The sequence below is a fragment of the Cydia fagiglandana genome, chromosome 7 (genome assembly GCF_963556715.1).
Source record: "Cydia fagiglandana chromosome 7, ilCydFagi1.1, whole genome shotgun sequence".
Taxonomy (NCBI): Eukaryota; Metazoa; Arthropoda; class Insecta; order Lepidoptera; family Tortricidae; genus Cydia; species Cydia fagiglandana.
Window position 1 is genome coordinate 10,468,511 of NC_085938.1, and position 21,609 is coordinate 10,490,119.

Below are 21,609 nucleotides of genomic sequence, written 5' to 3' on the forward strand. Positions count from 1 at the left end.
AAGAGTAGATATAAATATTTACGACGTTGTATTCAACCTTTTGATCGCCAAACGGCGCCGGCGCATCCATTTGCCGTGCCACTGACGCCACGGGGGTAAAATTTAGTTTTGTGAATAAATAATGCCAACCTAAAAGCAGGTAAATGCTGTACTTACTAAACATTTGATATTTCTTAGTTTCTGATTATTCTTGTGAAATAGAAGCTTGAAAGCTTTTTTTACCTAAACTAAAACTGTAAACATAGACGAACCCGAGACGCGGGGAACGGAGTAATTTTCTAATTTTACTTTGCGAGAGTATGCAAAAGCAAACAAACAGAAAGAGCGTTTATCAGTTTTATGAGTTTATCATTTTGGAGCAATATGAATTAAATAATATCATTTAATTTATTTATATTGAAATCAAATGCTAACACGTAAATTTCACTGTATTTATTCAATTCACTGATGATTTTAAGACACTTATATGACATGACCAGCAACAATATCGCAAGTGTATCGATACCGTATCGCGGCTGCGTCGCTGTTGAATCGCTGTGTGTTAGGTACCTCCCTTAAGAAACAAACGAAACTACTTGGTAATACACCGAGTCTGTATTTTTGCCTGTCCAGATTAGCATGGTCTTACTTGTACAACTTGTACAACTTACACAACTGCAACTACTAGGAAGATCTGCGTCATTAGTGGAAATAGCGACAAGCATACGCGAAGTTTAATAACGACAAACTTTGATGCAGAACAAGCCTGCCATTATATCATAAACGGAGGAAACATCAACGCATTACTTAATGGACTAGAAAATAAATTAACAGACTTCACACGGAATGACTATTGCATATTATTCATAGGCGACTCGGATTTTGAAACTACACAGAACTACAAATGCATAATTGAAAACTTGAGAAACAAATTAGAAACCGTACAGCATACAAATATTATTGTATGCCTCCCTATATTTAAAACAAACAGATTTGCGAACATATTTAACAAACGCATTGAGGCATTCAATAATCTATTGTATCTGGACAATCGTGTATACCAGTATGCTTACATATTAGATAGCAATAAGAATCTGAACTATTCACAGGAAATGTTTTCGGTGGTCTCAGGGAAAGTAAATAAACGCGGAATAACAACAATAATAGCTAATCTGAATACACTTATTGCAGAAATAGATTATTTCGTGTCTAATCATCACAGCTCGAGAAAACATATTGAGGGAAAAAAGGTGTTAGTGACTGAAAACCTAAAAGACGCACGCGTCATCGTCACTAAACAAAATTTGAATCAAAACACACAAGGGCTAAATAACAATGGTTTTTTTCGTTCCTAAAAATCAACGTGCAAGTTTTATATTACTTCATCAAAACATAGCCAGTATATTACAGAAACGCGAAATACTAGAAATAACCCTGTCTGAGATGCGAGATGAGGGGAATGACCCCGATGTAATTTGTTTTTCGGAAACATTTGTAAAAAAAGGATGTGAATCTAATATTAGGTTAAAAGGTTATAAATTAGCCTCTAATTTTTCAAGGGAAAAAAACAGGGGGGGTGTTTGTATTCTAACCAAAATAGGACTAGAATTTAGAGAATTATCGGTTATCAATAATCATGCACGTGAAAATAGTTTTGAATGTTGTGCAATCGAGATAACCCACAGTAAACTAATTATAATTGCCCTATACCGTACTCCAAACTCAGATGTTAATATATTCTTTGAAGAACTGGACGAAATTTTAACCCACTTAACCAGAAAAAAGGATAAAAATATAGTGTTGACCGGGGACTTTAACATAAACACAATTATACAAAATAAAATATCCACTCAACTCAATGACCTTATAAAATTGTATAACCTCAAGAGTCACATTTCTAAGCCTACGCGGTCAAAATCATGTATAGATCATGTTATCAGCAACATCGAAAACGCAGAAGGTGAACTTCTTTCGTTAGGGCTATCGGACCACGAAACAGCTCAAATCCTGAATATTCCAATAAAGAAAAAAGTTCTACAACCAAATGTAACATACATATCTAAAAGAGACTACAGCGCTGATAACGTACGTAAATACCGCGAATGTCTAAATTCTTTAACTTTTTCTGAAACGTTTAATTCATCAAACTTGAATGAGGCTTTTAATTCATTTCACGACATTACACGCTTATTTTACGACCTCTGTTTTCCATTTATCAGATGTAAAGTCTCAACCAATCATAAAACACAAAAATGGATATCAAGAGGTCTTAAACTAAGTTGTAAATTCAAACGCACCCTACGATTTCAATATTATAAAGACAAAACTCCAGAAAGTAGACTCAAATACAAGTCATACTCTAAAATACTGGCTAATTGTATAAATGCCTCCCAAAAATTACACAATCACAATTTTATACAGAAGTCTACAAGTAAAAGCAAAGCATGTTGGAAGATTATTAAAGACGACCCAAATCAACACCTTAAAAATAATCATATCACTGAAATAAATAAAGACGGTATTAGTATTGAAAATCCTACTCAAATAGCACATGAATTTAATAATTACTTTATTCAACGAACAAGTAACAACGCAAGTTCTACCATAAAGAACACTAACACGAAATATATAAACAATACTATTTTCCTAACCCCTGTGAACCAAAATGAAATAAAAAGCATAATACAGTCACTCAAAAACACAAATTCTACAGGCTATGACGGAATATCTACCAAAATTTTAAAAGCTTGTGTTGATGAATTAGTGCCTGTTATTACCCGTCTAGTCAATTTGTCCTTTGAAGTAGGCTGCTTCCCAGATACTCTAAAGTTATCCATAATCACACCACTGTTCAAAAAAGGAGACAAATCTGCGATTACTAATTATCGACCAATAACGTTGATACCTATTATTTCCAAAATATTTGAGCGGGCTATTCACACACGTATCATGTCTTTTCTAGAAAAATATCAAATACTTAAAAAGGAACAGAATGGATTTCAAAAAAATAAAAGCACTACACTTGCTACATTCAATCTAATAAACGATGTTGTTCGAAGTATTGATAAAAAGAAGCCAACAGTTGTAGTGTTCTTTGATATGTCTATGGCATTCGATTTTGTGTCTCATGAGCTATTAATTCAAAAACTTCACAATCTTGGGATACGAGGACCTACATTAGAATGGCTTAAATCGTACTTAGCAAACAGACGACAATGTGTTGAAATAGGAAGCTCTAAAGACTCAACTATAATCCGTCATAGATCCTCATACATGGAAAACAGATTAGGTGTCCCACAAGGTAGTGTACTAGGACCACTACTTTTCTTAATTTATATTAATGACCTGCCAGATATCACTACCCACCAATGTACACTTTTTGCTGATGATGTATCAATTTTAATTACATGTGAAGATGAAGAACATTACAATACTGATATTAATAATACAATTAAAACAGTAATAGAATGGCTTAAACTCAATAATTTATCGGTTAACCTTAATAAAACTCAATACATCCAATTTCATAACGCACAAAATAAAGGTAAAAAGTTAAACGTCGCTTATAATGAATCACAAATTAATGAAGTAGATACAGCTAAATTTTTAGGTATTACTGTTGATAAAAACTGTAATTGGAAAAACCAAGTAGATACTGTGTGTGAAAAACTTATCAAATTCGCATATGTTTTGAGAAGATTGCGTAGCATTTCAGCTTGGAGTACAGAACTGATGGCGTATCACGGATGTATTGCGTCAAATTTAAGGTATGGCCTTCTTTTATGGGGTAACTGCAGTGACATAAACAGGGCATTTATAGCCCAAAAAAAATGTATAAGAGCAATGTGTGGGGTAGGTCAACGGGAATCATGTAAACCGTTATTCGAAAAACATGAAATTTTGACACTACCTTGCATGTACATTTTTGAGGCAGCAGTTTTTGTAAAAAAATATCCAGATCTATTCAAAAAGGCCAAAGATGTATACAATAGAAACACGAGATATCCCAATAAACTTGTATTAGATTTTATTCCGAATAGTTCCCTTTTTATGAAAAATAGTTATTATTTATGTATGAAAATATTTAATGCCCTTCCGGAAAACATCAAACCCCTGCCTCTAAACCCGTTTAAAGCACAGCTGTATCGTTGGCTCAAAAAACAGGTGTTTTACTCTGTAAGTGAGTTGTTCGGTATGTAATTTAGTTTTAAGTTAACAATGTACCTACCTATTAGATTAATAGTGTAAGAGTAAAAACACCAGGGCACCACTTTTAACAATATTTATTAGGGAATCACATATATGAGAGTATAGATCTGAAAATAATATGCGAGGACGCTCTCGCGTAAAACCAATCTAAGATGGACGACCACCTCTAGTGATGTGACCTTGCCGGTTATCGTAGTGATGTCAAACACCGATGAAATGACGACCCCACCGTTTAGCTCGGCCATCTTCTGACCCGACCTACGTCCCGTCAGGTCACCGTTATCAAGGCCGCCACTGAAGACTACCGCAGCCAACGCAGTCGCAGCAAACTGGGCCTTCACCAGGTGGCGGTGGTTGGCTCCTCCGTTGAGTTGGCTCCTCAACTGGTGGGAGGCTAACGTGGGACACGTCTCATGCTTGTGCATAGGTGCCCTCCAATACAGCACATGTAAACAGTACAAACTCTTATTCACGAAACTCTATAACATACATGTGAAAAGCCTCAGTTCCTTAATATAACAAGGCGTTATAATTCACCCTAGCGCCATCGACAGGCTTTGACATTAGCATACCACAATGTTGTTCAAAATAATCATGATAAGGTTTCGACGATATATTAATGCGCAAATGGCACAGTTAGACCCTTTGATCACAGGTCCGGCTTGATAGCCATAAAATTATACCGTAATAACCATCACAGTCAAAAGTACATGAGAAAGATGCAGTTATGATTGGACAGAACTCATGAGCACTCTTTAGCAACATTGTTAATAAATTACATAATCACCCTTAATGGCGACGTAATCAAGTAGGTACTTCATGTCACCGCTTCCTAGCATCGTGACTAATGGCATATAACCACAGATTTGATTATTGGACAAAAAGAAAACATTACCGTGTTAAAATACCACATGCAGGCTAGAATATCACTGCCATTGTAGGGGCAACGACCGTAGAAGTCAGCCCTTCACGATAAGGCTGTCACGGAGCCCATTGCACGCACTCGTTCTACTGGGCATCTTGAACAGGCACAACCTCAACGTTTACTGGATCCGGAACTGCGCCAGCGATCTCTAGAAGGTATTAGTGCAAGCAACCCTTTCAAGGTAACCTTGAGATCATCAGTCTTAAGGTCATTTAAATATCCTTTTGTAAACAAAGTCTCAAGCCAACCTCTCAAGGTCAACAACAAATAGTACGATATAGATAAAACAGTTATCGGTAGTAGAAATAATGGTCCTCTTAAGGATAATCTCATATCACATACAATGGACCGCCTCTTAAGGCCTACACTGCAGATACCAGGAACAAACTAGCATCTTAAGAATAGTACTATGTTATAAGCAATGGACCGCCTCTTAAGGCCTACACTGCGGAAACCAAAAACAACTAGCCTCTTAAGGATAGTATTGTCATCAGCAATGGACCGCCTCTTAAGGCCTACACTGCAGAAACCAAAAACAACTAGCCTCTTAAGGATAGTTAATACTATGACATAATTGTCATCAGCTATGGACCGCCTCTTAAGGCCTACACTGCAGAAACCAAAAACAACTAGCCTCTTAAGGATAGTTAATACTATGACATAATTGTCATCAGCAATGGACCGCCTCTTAAGGCCTACACTGCAGAAACCAAAAGCAACTAGCCTCTTAAGGATAGTTAATACTATGACATAATTGTCATCAGCAATGGACCGCCTCTTAAGGCCTACACTGCAGAAACCAAAAACAACTAGCCTCTTAAGGATAGTAATGTCATCAGCAATGGACCGCCTCTTAAGGCCTACACTGCAGAAACCAAAAACAACTAGCCTCTTAAGGATAGTTAATACTATGACATAATTGTCATCAGCAATGGACCGCCTCTTAAGGCCTACACTGCAGAAACCAAAAACAACTAGCCTCTTAAGGTTAGTATTATATCATCAGCAATGGACCGCCTCTTAAGGCCTACACTGCAGAAACCAAAAACAACTAGCCTCTTAAGGTTAGTATTATATCATCAGCAATGGACCGCCTTTTAAGGCCTACACTGCAGAAACCAAAAACTACTAGCCTCTTAAGGTTAGTATTATGTCATCAGCAATGGACCGCCTCTTAAGGCCTACACTGCAGAAACCAATAACAGATAGTGACAAGCAACAGACCGCTCCTTCAAGCCTTTGTTGCGATTACCGGCGCCAGGAATTAGCCTCTTAAGGATAGCATCCCTTGCCAAGACAAAAGTAACAGCCTTTCTTAAAGAGCACACAATAATTAAAGCTCTATAGCAGACATTGAAGCAACCGGTAGAATTATGAACCAGCCTTTAGAGTAAAATGGTTAACAGTGAGGTGGCATAAAATAACATATCGCAAGCATTACCATGGTTACTACAATATTTAATCAAGCACAATGTGTTTATTTTCTAGGTTTTGTCGGCAAACCCGTTAACAAAACACATTAGTATGACAACAGTAACCCAGTTCTAAATCTGGAATAAAACAAAATCACAACTCGGTTCCTAATCCGAGAGTATGAAATATAAATAATAACTCAGTTCTTAATCCGAGTGTTCAATAAAAGTATAACTCAGTCTTAGTCTGAAAATATAGCCAGTTCTTAATCTGAAAACGGTACCTGAAATAACAGCATTTGCCTTCATTAGTCGGCAAACCCGTTAACAAAACACATTAGTATGACAACAGTAACACAGTTCTAAATCTGAAATTAAAACAAAGTCACAACTCGGTTCCTAATCCGAGAGTAAGTAATATAAATAAAATAATAACTCAGTTCTCAATCCGAGTGTCTAATAAAATTATATCTCAGTTCTTAATCTGAGAATATACTTGTCGTCAGTTCTTAATCTGAAAACGGTACCTGAAATAGCAGCATTTGGCGTTAATATGGAAAATATAGGATAATAAGCAGTTGCTACTATGCAACCAATGTAAATGATCATGTGCAACTTGGCGTGCCTCTTCCGTGCCCCTAAATAAAGGCAACACTCTTACTATACCACGGTTGAACTACAGTAGAGCCTGAACAGAAGTTCATGTTATCGAGGTTCCTCTGTTACCCAGGTTCGCCTTACCGAGGTTTCACAAATTTGTATTTTCAACCATCATGAAAGTGTATATTGATAATGATCAATCAGCTGAATCAATGGCACATATGCTTAAACCATAAAGCTTTCAATCCCAAGACACATGGTTGATTTTCTTCAGCTGTATATGTGCATTTTATGTGTAGGTAACTCATCACATCATCTTATACCTGCACAAAACTAAATAATTTTGTTAAATGCCATGCAAGCACACATTTAAAGGTAAATGAGTTCATAACATAATAAACCACAGTTTATGCAGTTTGCAAAACAAGAAACATTATAATTATTATTGTTTAATTTTTTTTTTTAACTTCTGATTTATGAAACCCAGAAGCAATAAGTGTACTGTTTTATAATGCAAACAGTACCATAACACACTACAAGTTCAGACGAAAACCATTAATAACTTCAAACAGTAACTCATGATGACATGATATCCTTCGGTCAATGTTCAGCAGCAGTGAACGGGTTAAAATAGTTACTTAGAAAGCTTTAACCAAGCTATTTACCTTCGTTTGATATTCATCCATTTAACATTTAACTGACCGGTACGTTTAGAGTCCAGTAGCAATTGTATGTAAAAGACATGTACATCATGTAGACCGTCAAAGTCTATATTGACTCCTGAAAGAATTCACCTTGCTTACCATTAGCATCAACTGGCTTTACCAGTGTCATATTCAGCTCAGTAAATAAATATCTAGTTCAATATGTCCATCTCTTCGATAAGATTTAAACATTGGAATCTCCTGTAATCATAATTCATAAGTGCAAGTATATGATTACAACTTATGGTCAAAACTTCACCAGCAATCAAGTTTTGTTATAAGGAAATGCATCTGAAAAATACTGCTAGAACACCAAAGATAATCATTGTCAATAACTCAAACACTTGACAATGTCATAGCAATAACATTCTCTTTATTTGGTAAGTCTGTTTAAATATATGTCTTTGGTACATTTTATAACATGACATTTTGTGAAAAATATTTGCATTGCAAACATAAACCAACATCCCTATGAACAAAACAATCACAACACAACATACTAGTTGTATGCAACGGTTGGATAAACATTTTATTCATAATTAATAAAATAATATGTACAGACAGAAATTATCCTTGTTAATTTTCTTGACAGTTCTACTGAGATACTACCTTATAATATATATCAGTATGTCTCCAACTTAATATGAATCGCAAGGATGTATGAGGTTATATGAGATATGAAACATCTTTTACAATATTCAGCCCGAGGAGGCTCCGGAAACATGGAGCGACTAAACCTGTCACAGACAATACTAACCAGCTACAAATAGATGCCAATAACTCCTTTTGCTTATTCACAAAGCGCATTTTACCAACCCAGTCCATGTAACACATACTAACCATTAGTATCCATGTAAAACATGAACAATCATTTTATTTCTAAATAAATACCTCATTTTCCATGACATCAGAGATTAGTCACTTATCAACATTTTCTGCATATAATGAATTACCTGAACATAATATAACTGGCATCCATAACCAACTAACTTTGAAATATTATCCATGGCGATTTGGGTTCATTATAGAGGTCTGAGCTGATAGGCGCTTTAATGCCTTCAACGGTATGGTAATTCACTTCAAGAATCATTGCTGTCAAATTTCTGGAAATTACACAACTCAAAAACATACTAACAAAGCATTATTTCAGTTGCAATAAGCACACACACACACACACACATATGTGAAACAACAATTCACTTTCCTTACCGGTTTGTATTTTGAAAACTTGGAATCTATTTTAATTTGACTGTAAAGGGAAAGTATTAAGTAGCGCCCATTGTTAATTGTGAAAGCATAATATTACCATACACATAGTATCAATCAAGGCTAAATTTATATTACCAAATTTGTTTTGTATGACTTTTACTTGAATATAATTCTCACACCGGAATACAAATCTTAGAAAATGATTATAGCATTGTGTTAATGTGTCAGGTGTATATAATCACATTATGTTATGTATCTGAAAGCACATGAATCACAAAAATAACACAACATATAAGAGAGGCAGTGAATATTTTACCACTTTGGCCCCGGAGCATTCTTAGGTGTTGGATCAACGACTGCTTACCTGAGTCAACTTTAATTCTTACTTTGTAATCCCAAGGATTTATTTTGTTATACATTACACCATACTGTCAGTCTATGTCTTGTAAACTTCTGCTGTGAATATTGTAATCTCCATCATCATCATTCATCATCATCTTGGAGTCAGCTGTATACTCTCCATATGTATTTTTTTTTTGACAGTCATGATGCAACGTAAACACATACACTGCAATATAACTGCAATAGGTATCTGAAAGTAAACACAAACACAACACAAGGAAAGATAGGCGGCAGTAGTTTAGTAGGTTCGCTTAGTTAGGTTAGTTTTGTAAGTTTATCCTTGTAGGTCTTAGACGGTAAGACCTTGTATATTTTAATCCCTAACTGATGAGTGGTGTTGATGCGTTTACTCATTACAATCAGAGTAATTATTTTATATAACGATAACGTTCACAACAATGAAACAAGGAATGACTTTTCCAACAAATCATATCATAGTAGGCGAGGAATCACTATCGCACTTCTGAAGCTGTAAGAGTAAAAACACCAGGGCACCACTTTTAACAATATTTATTAGGGAATCACATATATGAGAGTATAGATCTGAAAATAATATGCGAGGACGCTCTCGCGTAAAACCAATCTTAAACGTCAAACACACTATCGCACCGCACCAAGGTCATTGAGGGACGCACCCATAAGTAAGAGGGAGAAAGAGATATCGCTTTCTTCCTCTTACTTATGGGTGCGTCCCTCAATGACCTTGGTGCGGTGCGATAGTGTGTAAGCTACTTAAGATGGACGACCACCTCTAGTGATGTGACCTTGCCGGTTATCGTAGTGATGTCAAACACCGATGAAATGACGACCCCACCGTTTAATAGCTTCAAGATAATATTTGCATGCTTAACCAGCAAAATATGTTTCTGTACGGGAATATATTTCCAATAACACCTTGTTATACCATATTTTATGCAAATAAAGAATTTTCATTTTCATTTTCATTTTTCATTTACTGTAATTTATATTTGTGTGTAAACTGACTATTTTTATTTACAGAAGTAATTTATAATAAGATCTAATTTAAGTATTCTTTCTTATAGAAATAGACATTGTATTGTGGCTTCAGGAGTTTTCTTAATTCCCAATAACTTATTAACTTAAATCAATATCAGGTAACAACTTATTTGTTATAATATATAACTAGCAATAGAATATTAAATAGGTACCTAATGCAGGATATTAATCAACAAAGACCATAATTCATACAATTTAATTAATCACATAACAGTATAATTGGACGGATAAAATTAACATATTAATTATTAATACTTACATATACATATAAATATAAAATCATTCTCTAAACTTATCTTTAATATAGCTAGGCAACGGCATCAAATACAAAAACTTATTCAGCAGCATAATGCCAACACTGAAAGCAAAACTGATTCCCAAATTGAATTCCATGTTCATATCTCCCGTTTGATAAATATCGCCGGTAAAACTCCTTGACGTGAACCTTTCGGCTAGGAACGCTTTTCCGCTAGCGTACCGACAGTTCGCGTTTGAGTTCGTGTTCAAACTTGAAGAGGTCTGGATGAGGTTGGTGATGGCTGTGCAGTTTTCCGAGTCGCTGTAGGGGAGAATGTTGAAGTGCGGCTGTTTGAACACGTTCCGGTGAAGGAAGATGGACGCGTAGCGCGTGTGAGTTATGTAGGTTAGGTAGTAGAGCCAATCTTCGAAGCCTTTGTAGGATCTGAGAAAAGAAAATTTATCAATCCTTAGATAGGTAGGTACATTGGTTTGTCATTAGTGTGATATCGGAATTCCGAGTTTGTACTGCCAAGTATCCGCATTCAGATTCAGGGTCAAACAGTAGAAAATGACGGTAGGTAGGTACCATTTGGATGGCGTAGCGTCACTATCTTGTACTTGCATAGGATTAGAAATCCTTACCTATTCTTGTCTCCGATTGGTCACTTTTTAGATACTTACCATAAAGGGTCTAGCCGTACTTTTATATTTATATGTATATGTAATGTATGAACAGACACAACCGGGAGAACTCTAACTTAATTTCGTGACGCGACGACAATCAAGCCGCATACAGCCAATAATAATATAGTCCATTTTAGCAATTTGTTACGTTCGAAATTCAAATTCGTACAGAGCGGCGCGGTGGTCGATATGGGACCGGGAGTTCTTCCGGTTGTGTCTGTTCATACATTACATACATACATACAGTGCGTGAGATCTTAGAAGAACCTTCGTAATTTAGAAAAAGACTTCGGTTATCGGCGGTAACGTACGAAGGTGATACTGCTGTTCTGCTTTCTTAATAGCTGATAAAACTTTTTGAAGTTATCGTAAAAAGTTAAGTGGACAATTAGCATCAACATAAAATAAACTCTAATCTAAAGGCACTTAAATTAAATTTCGCTAGATAACTATATTGCGATTAGACTTATTGTCATAATTTAAATAAAATGGAATCAGAATTTGAATTTCGACCGGAGGTAAATTTGAAAACAGAATGTCATCTCACCATGTATCGCTTCTGGAAGAAATTATATAGAGCTGAGAATATCTATCGCATATTGGATTTTCTTCGATCATACAAACAGACGTGGCACGCACACGCATTAAAAGACGTGCTTGGAGTGTCGATGGACGAATGAGTAGAGGGCGTGCACCCAGAAGATGGACAGATATGGTCCAAGACGTTACCAGGACTTCACTCCAGGCAACTATACAAATGGCTGAAGATCGAACGGCCTGGAGAGCAGTGACAGAAAGAATAGCCCAATAAAGTCACGTCCCTCAGTCATGAGGTCACGACCAAGAAGAAGGAGAAGTAGATTTGAATTTATAATATAAAAGTAAAACTTCAAGATTAGAAAATTGCGTTAATATTACCATTTTTAATGCTATGGTGTGAGCCTATCATCATCACTATCGGAGTCATGTGTATCAATTATAAATTGGTCACTGTAGTTATCAATTCTATTTTCGTATTTACGGAAATTTTCTTCACATTTAACTGCGTGCTGACAAACTTTTCGCCAGTCTTCCGGACCGATCATATTAACCTTTTCTTGGAAAAGATTCCTGATGCTTGTCATGTTCATATCAACATTACGCTGGGCTACATATTGTTTTATTTGAGCCCATATATTTTCGGTAGGGTTAAAATCTGGGTGATACGGAGGTAACCGCAGAACAGAATGACCATGTTCAGCCATTATTTTATCTATTGAATATTGAATATGTTCTGGTTTGTGTTTTGAGATAATTTCGTAAATATCGGGTTTTAGTCGGGTGTTTACTGGAATGTTGCGAGTTTTCAACCAATCTATCATATCTTGTTTCCGGGTATTAGAATTTGGCATCTTTTCGGTATGTTTGTTGTGATATGGGGCATTATCAACTACTAGCACGGAGTTTTGCGGCAAATTTGGAATGAGCTGATTTTTAAGCCATTTCTCGTAGTTTTCGCTGTTCATCTCCTTATGATAATCTCCCGTTGTGTCCGTAGATTTGTATATAAGCAACGCACCAGGTATAAAACCATTTTCACTGCCGGCATGAGCTATAATAAGACGTTGCCCTTTGGAAATTGGTTTTTTAATCCCTGCGTTGCTAGAGTCTGACCAGCCTTTGCCATTAACGTGCGAGGTGTGTATGTACGATTCATCCATATATACTATTTCTTTTCCTTCTTCTCTACATTTTTTTATTTTAGATAAAAATTGTGTCCTTTTAAGTCGCACATCATGTTTTTCCATTAAAGTTTTTCGGTTATCTTTGGTTTTGCAATACCGAAATCCCAATTTTCGTAAAATTTTTCGTAGCGTGAACGTAGAACCCTTGAAATTTATCGCTTCTATTAATTTCAATCGCAAATTTTTCAAATTAGGGAGTTCTTTGAATCTATAATGAAAGTCATATACCATTCTCCTGATTACGTCGTAATCAAAACTATCTAAATTTAATAAATAATCTTTTTTCGGTCTCTTTCTCTGTGGCGTTTCAAAAGGCATAGATGGAGATTTTTGGTTGGCTTCGTTTAAAATTCTTTTTAAAGTACTTTTGGAAATGCCTGTTGCTTCTATCACCCGGTCTTGAAGTTTATTAAAATATTTACAATTATCGCTCTTCTTAAAAGTTGCCGCTTCCTTCGCAAAATATTTATATACATTATATACAATTTCCCGCGATTGACTATTTACAGATATACCCTTTTTGAAACGTGTCTCCATTAAAATCAATTTTTTAAAATATCTAATGAAATAATAACGAATATTTTATGGTGGTATTAACTGCTCTATATAGTTCAAGACGAGAAAAACGACAGCACTCTTTGGGTGTTCGACTGCCACTAATTCGTCAACCAAAGTAATTGAAACTGTCATTTTCTATTACACGATTACGTCCGATTATAGCCGAGACCCGAAGGTTCTTCTAAGATCTCACGGACTGTACGGTATTTTATCCTGTTGAGCCAAATGAATATTTTTGAAAAAAATATATGTTATAGAACATTAATTTATACATAAAATTAATTATTAATTATTAATTAATTTATACAGACGACCGGTCTGGCCTAGTGGGTAGTGACCCTGCCTGCGAAGCCGATGGTCCTGGGTTCGAATCCCAGTAAGGGCATTTATTTGTATGATGATACAGATATTTGTTCCTGAGTCATGGGTGTTTTCTATGTATTTAAGTATTTGTATATTATATATATCGTTGTCTGAGTACCCACAACACAAGCCTTCTTGAGCTTACTGTGGGACTTAGTCAATCTGTGTAAGAATGTCCTATAATATTTATTTATTTATTTATTTATTTATTTATAAAATATCCAAAATTGGTGGTTGTCCCTATTACGGAAATATAAAAAAAATTTTTTGAAAAATTAAAAATGAAAATATTACTAATTATAAGGATATTTGAAACTCCATTTTTTTTAAAATAATTCATCTAAATTACTTACATAATGTGTATAAGTTACAAAAAAATCGGTTCAGTAGTTTAGATAAAAAAAATGAAAACCAATTTTCTTTTTTTTTAATTTTCTCAAAAACCTGCAGCATTTTAGGGTTATTTTTTTGGTGAAATAGCATCTTACATCTAAAGTAAAGTAAAGTAAAGTAAAGTAAATTCTTTATTTGCATTCTTTATCTAGCCTAATAAATTGGCAAAACGGCAATCAATTTGGCTTCTGGGGCCGATGCCCCATACAAACACGGCTAGACCCTTTCTGACTTGGTGTTAGCTCGGATCCGGCGTTCCCATATCGCATCAGCCAGTGTATCGGTATCGGGCCAGTTATGCTTTAGGTATTTAGGTGTAGGTAGGGTTTAGGTAAGTTTGTAGGTGTTGTAGGTAGGTGTTAGTAAATATTTGAGGTGTGCATTAAAGAGTATTGTAATGTACCTATTTATAATTCATAAAAAATTACCTGAGCACTCCGCTAGCCAGCATAACGTAGACGCAGGTGATGTAAACGTTGACGATGGCGGCGATCAGACCGTTCCGCACAAACATCATGACCGCCATGGCTTGCTGCTCGGCGTACACGTAGCACGACCACAACACCAGCGAGAAGTACAGGTAGTCCAAGCCTTCTGTTAGGTCGGCTAGGATACTGAAGACAGAAAAACAAGCGATAAACATCAACATACCGACACAAACTCTAAACAACAGGTATCACATACAAACCATATAATGCCATGGCTAACCGTGGCGCTGGGTTTTGTGAGGATCTAAATTTACGTATGTAACAATCATATACCTATGAACAGGAAACAATTTATTTAGATAAGTAGCTCGCAATATTTTTCGCCTACATGATCAGTATAATCACTTGTTTCTTGCATGAGCTCATTATAGTCATATTCATCAACAATATCTGTTTATCTGATCACGTTAATTGGAAAGTTGCTATTCTGTTACAGATTACGAGTTGGTCTGTAAAGAGCTTGTACTCACACCCACACTCATACCATTCTCATTGCTTCAAGAAAAGTTTTTTACTTACGGATAATTTACGAATGAACTTGCACGAGAACTATTTAATAACGACACCAATAACATCACAAGACTCAAAAGGTGGCAGATCTTGGAACTAGACCAGAGAGTATAATCCACCCTCTCTCTTCACGTAAAAGGAATGGTGGTTAATGAACCACCACCTTCCAAAAGAAATGTATAGATACATACAATCTGATTATGGCTAAGAAAGCCGATGGCAGATGAAAGTAAAGAAAAAAAAAACTTACGGATAAATGATGGCAGCGGACGCGAAAGTGCTGATAAAGGAGAAGGGTAAGGAGACCAGGTTGCAGGACAACAGCAAGCTGGCCCCGCTATACAGTCCCTCCTGAGACTCCTGGTAGTAACGCGTTCTGTAGGGACCGTCTGCAATAATTCGTATTAAATATTTAATCTTTTGGACGCCAATGACCGATATATACGCACCGCAGGTCCAACGCCAAAGACGGATTAAATGGTCACAGACCACAGATCAACATAGACCTACGTGCATATTCATAAAGTTCAATTTCAGTTTTGACACTTCGGTGACGTGGCGTCCGAGTGACAGCTTTTGTGTTTGACCCGGCGTCGAAAAGGTTCATCATCATCTCAGTCATAAGACGTCCACTGCTGAACATAGGCCTCCCCCTTTTTTGGGGGGTGAATGCCATAAGCGCCACGCTTGGCAGGCGGGTTCGCGATCGCAGTCGAGTACACCGAATTTGAGGGACGCTGCTGCCCGCCCACCGTTGGTCTTGGACGTGGTTTAAGGACATACCCGGTACCCGGGTCCTGGACGTAGTTTTAGGACATACCCGGGTCCCGAAAAGGTTAAATGGGTAAAAAAAAACTGCGAGTTGGCGTGCAGATTCTGTCAGTAAAGAGAATAGGCAGAATTCACTTTCTTTATATTCCTGCGGAACACTAAATTACCCTCAACAAGAATTTATCTTTTAATTTTCTTAACGAATAGAAAAACATCGAAAGGGAAAAACTTACATAAGCAAATGGTGTTCATAATGCTGATGAAGTAAGTTCCAACCATCGCGTTGAATATTAGTCCGCTCTTTGTAATGAAGGCCCTTTGATAATCCTGCAATACCAACAAATATGTAATTTTTATTTACTTTGTGTGAGAGTGTGTTGGAGGCCAAGACACATTTTGGGTTACCGCGCCAGCCAAGTAAGTAAGTATTTACTTTAAATAATTGGTCCTTCGAACCGGATTCTTAGGTTAGATCCAGCATTTACAATATTACCTTCGCTTCAAAGTAGAAAGCCCATAATATCAAGAAATACAAGGGCAAGGAGAATAGTCGCATGAACATTTGCTTCAATCCGTTTTTCTTTAAGTTAAATATCGAAGCCAGCATTCTCCTGAAAAGAAAGAACAAAAAGGATTAGGTGACTACGTCACAGCCTTCAGCGTTACATATTACCACAATAACTACATGATTAGGAAGGTACTTACACATACAACATCCATATAACCTTGGCGCCGCTAGGTTTGCCATATCCCAGCTGCATCTTATTGGGGTTGATGATCCTATGCTCATTGACATTGCCCTGCATGATGGCCTGGCCTTCCAGTTTGAACTTCTCGACTAGGGCTGCGATCTGGTGGTTGGACTCTATGAAGCGTTCACGAGAGCGTCTGTCTACAGTTGATAGGCATACTGAAAAAAAAATGTATTGAAGGCTGGTCAACTATGAACGTGACGCGTCTATATTAATAAAAGATCATTGGTTGAAGGTGTCTGTCCACAGTTGAAATGAAAGGAATGGGCACTGAAAAAAATGTGCTGAAGATAAAAGTCAAAGGGATGCTGTCCAGAAGAATGAATGAGTCGTCTGCAACTCCGAACCTATCGGTGTTCTACAATCTACAGGGAAGTTTAGGATAGTTTGGGACAGGATGAGTTTATGCCCCAAAATCGCCATTCTGCTATCATGGAACAAAGCAGAATTTGAAGTAAGTAACATCTAGCTTCTCTTACAACTAAACAGAACAATAATTTGGGCCTTTTCATATATAAGGTAGGACTTTATTCAAATACCAACGTAAATTTCTTCTTATATCTCCTTGAAGCATTGTTTCAGCTACTTACAATAATACATCAGTGGGTTCTCGAGCTGCGGGCAAGGGAATCCAATGCTGCCAAAGTAGTCGAGCAGGTTTCTTGTGGGTCCAGCGTACACCACGTCGCCCAGGCACAGGTATACCACGCGATCCAAGAATGGGAACACGTCTATAACAAAAAAGGAGTTTATGTTGAGTGTACACCGCTACATAGAAGTTTGTATGCAGGGGTGGTACCTTTTCTCTGCAGTTGACTGTACCCAGTTTTGATGTGGTAATACGAAGCATAGGGGCTATTCATAAATGTCATTTCAAATTAGGGGGGGGGGGGGGGCTGGCCATCGGATGATGGTAGCATGATGTAGGAGGAAACGGGGTTATTCGAAGCATGATTTTTGGTTGATTTTAGGGGGGGGGATTTTATCTGAAAAATCGTCAAAAAACAATGACGTAATTTAAGGCCAGTGGGTCACTGGAGTGCAATAATAGTTGAATACTATTGTCTAATAGTAACGTTGGTGATGCAAGTATCTATCAATGGTTGTTGTCTAGGTACCTAGTTAGTTCCTGTCATTGATTGTCAAAATTTAGCTTTTCTTACCAGATCTCGGCTTCTCCATAGTAAGTATGATGGCTGTGGAGTATTTCTTGGCTGCATTAGACAATATCGAGATCACCAGGTATGTGTTCAGGGGATCCAGGTCCCAAGTCGGTTCGTCCAGTAGCAGTATCACTGAAATATAGACATATCGAACGCTACAGTTAATGTTGATACCTATACGTAACTAACTCATAATCTTCCTCGCGTTGTCCCGGCATTTTGCCACGGCTCTTGAGAGCCTGGGGTCCGCTTAACAACTAATCCCCAGAATTAGCGTAGGCACTAGTTTTTACGAAAGCGACTGCCATCTGACCTTCCAACCTAGGGGGTAAACTAGGCCTTAATGGGGTTAGTCCGGTTTCCTCACGATGTTTTCCTTCACCTGCCTACGTAACTACTCTTATTCGAAGAGGATAAAAGACTCAAGTTTGCGACGTGTGCCCAAATGCACATATAACTCAAATGGGCTATGATAAATGGTGCCATAATTGGCTTATTAATTGATAAGTATAATGGGGGCTACACATACATGGATCCCGAATTAGTTGCACGCCGATAACCAGTCGCCTGTATTCGCTTTTTGTTAGGGTAGTCACGCATTTGTGTGCCACCTGCGATAATGCCAAGTCCGCCATGACTTGCTTTACTTTAGATGACTTTAGATATCCGGAAACCTAGAAGAAAATAATAATTTAGGGCTAATTACATCAAAGCAGCTGCATCGGAACATTGCACCAACTAAGAAAGTAAATTATGAAACTCCGAAAAAATTACGAACGTTGTAACAATGACAGCCGGCTATTTAGATACACCGGTTATATAGATATAATTGATTGTATGTACTCTCAGGCGTGGCTCACTCCGCGATTTCGTCGCTTTGCTACAGGTAGCTAAAAGTACATCTGTTCGGCCCCAATTTTGGGGTTTGTCATAAGCCGCGCGTGGCGCTGTCGCCACCTAGCGGCCATATCTGTGCTGATCGTAACAGACGCGTTTTGTTAGGGAGTGATCGAGTCTTCTGTACCTAGTACTATTATTTATTCTGTGGTACTCTGAAGAATTAAGAAGAAAGTTTTGAATGGCGGACCAGAGTTCAGCAGCTTTTAAACTGCTTCTATTTTAGAGACAGTCTTAAAAAATAAAAGGATGTGGCCTTTACCAGGCGTGGCTCACTCCGCGAGTTCGTCGCTTTTCTACAGGTAGCTAAAAGTACATCCGTTCCACACCTATTTTGGTGGCTACAGCCATAAGCCGCACGTGGCGCTGTCGCCACCTAGCGGCCATATCTGTCCTGATCGTAACAGACGCGTTTTGTTAGAGCGTGTCTTCTGTACCTAGTACTATTATTTATTTTGTGGCTTTACCTTAGTCAGTGACAAAGCGAGAGTTTGCTGAACGCTAAGCCCAGGCAGCAGCCTTGTCGAGTGGCGGACAAGAGCGCAGCAACTCTTGAACTGTTCCTCTTCTAGAGGCACTCCTTCTAGAAGAATGTGGCCTTTCGAGGCCACTCGTCGGGCGATCACATCGAGGAGGGCGCGTTTGCCGCTGCCTAAAAAATTGTAAGGAGTTGAAGAGCTCTGAAGAACAAAACAAAAGAAGTGCCTATATTGATAATTAGGTATTTAATTGACAAATCTTGTACTGTTGATGAATGAATATGATGATGAATGGAGCCACAGGTATAGTCATCAGACTACAGACAAATCTCGTGAGCTAGGATACGAGTCTGAATCTGCCATTGGTATCAGTCAATAGGTATTTATATGCTGATCTGGCATTTGGCAACTTAGTGTTAGCGCCATGTTGTTATTCAAGCGCCAAAAGGGGCTGTAGAACGTCGCGGTTAAAGGCCAGTGCACACCGGCGGCGTGTGCGTGACGTGTACGTGCGCGTGCAGCGTTGTAGTATACAGATCCTTATGAGAGACGGTACACCGCTTGCGTGACGTGTGCGTGTGCGGCTCCAACATTATAGCGCACGCGCGCGTGCACGTCATGCACACGCAAGCCGGTGTGCACAGCCCTTAAATCCGTAAGTGCCGTAGCGATCACCTTTCCAGGAGACGACGTACTTACCTAGCAGTAGATCAGCAGAATTATTTTGGGACTCTAACAGCCCACAAGTTAGTATATTATACCTTTGGAGCCAAGTATCGCGGTGACTTCCCCGCTGTGAGTGGTGAAGGAGACATCCTTGAGAATGATTCCGGTCTTCACCCCGCCCGTGATGCGTTGGAATAAGCTGCCGGGTTCCACCTAACATATGTAGGTATATCAGCTTTGTTATAATATAATCTATAAATAAGTACCTATTGCTTATATTATACAAAAAATAATATAAGTAAGTAATATACTTAAACATCCAAACAAAACAATCTCGCTAAGAGTTGAGTTTTATTATTTTTACTTTATCTTGTTCAACAATATATATAATAGTTACCTAAGTAATGCTCCTAAGTATGTAAACTGAAAAGACACGATAACACTACTTTAAATACAATTTAAGTAGGTATTCGAAAATTCCAATAAGTTTCGAATATTGGTACAAAAACAAACTGATACCCTACCGCGCGTGTTCCGTGGAGTGACGATCGCGCTCCTATACAAAAGATATCAACGAGCTGTTCCTTGTAAGAAAACTATTATTGGGTCGTAAAGTAAGAACCTGAAAATGTTCGTGTACCTAAATTTACAGTAATTATAGCAACTTATATACTTAAGTAGGTACAATACTTATGTTATGAAGAGGTAATTAATAATTGAACACCTGTAAAAAATAATCTTACCCATGTTTTATATGCTCTAGTTGTATGGGTAGGTAAATTGAAAAACAAAAACAAAGTTAATCAGGTTTTCTAATCAATAATTTAGAATTAACCACTTAGTCGTGTCAAAATCATATTTTACATCAAGTATCGCATTGTGAAACGAAAGGCCACCAACACACACAAAACTAATCAAATTATTAAAATAACATTTCAACAAACTTACTTGTCCTGAGTGAAACACATTATACAACTGCAACATATAGTTCCCCCCTGCCATTTTATATCACTTTAATATTAAATTAAAGCTTTAAATAATCGAAAAACATTTACAAATGCATTTTAAAGCGACACACCCGTCCCCTAGTTAAGAATTAGCAAACTAAGCTTATGTGATTAACTTCAAAGTTAACTTTTCGTTAAGCGACGTTGCCAGTTACACCTGTGACTAACTTCTGTTCACTAACTGTACTTCATTTTTATAGTACGGCGGCAACACGCGATTTTAGACTGCATTCGGTTGATTCTAAGTTGGTTTTGCTACAGAGTAGTTTGGTGAGTTAGTTAAGGGGAAGTGAGTGCTAGTTGCTAGATATGCTTTCTTTGACGGGAGGGTATTTTAATATTTTTTCAGTTGTTTATCTATATTATTCAGTTTTAACAAAATTTACCAACAACAGATGTTTAATTTGTATCTAAGTACCACAATATTAATGAATAGAGATTTCAAAGAAATCTGGGC

The 21,609-nt window shown here is 37.3% G+C and overlaps 2 protein-coding genes across 2 annotated transcripts in view; one reads left to right on the forward strand and one right to left on the reverse strand.

Moving 5' to 3' along the window:
* LOC134665840 (cystinosin homolog) overlaps positions 1-21,609 on the forward strand; it is a 231,110-nt gene that overhangs the window by 77,325 nt on the left and 132,176 nt on the right. The gene's annotated exons all lie outside the window — the stretch shown is intronic.
* On the reverse strand, positions 10,642-21,255 carry LOC134665817 (ATP-binding cassette sub-family G member 5). Its single transcript, XM_063522804.1, has 12 exons — positions 21,094-21,255; positions 20,241-20,358; positions 19,468-19,652; positions 18,633-18,777; positions 18,104-18,235; positions 17,531-17,671; positions 16,894-17,098; positions 16,682-16,799; positions 16,422-16,515; positions 15,668-15,806; positions 14,848-15,033; positions 10,642-11,139 (listed from the first exon to the last, which is right to left on the reverse strand). Exons 1-12 carry the CDS (start codon positions 21,145-21,147, stop codon positions 10,737-10,739), a joined length of 1,920 nt encoding a protein of 639 aa, XP_063378874.1. The 5' UTR covers positions 21,148-21,255; the 3' UTR covers positions 10,642-10,736.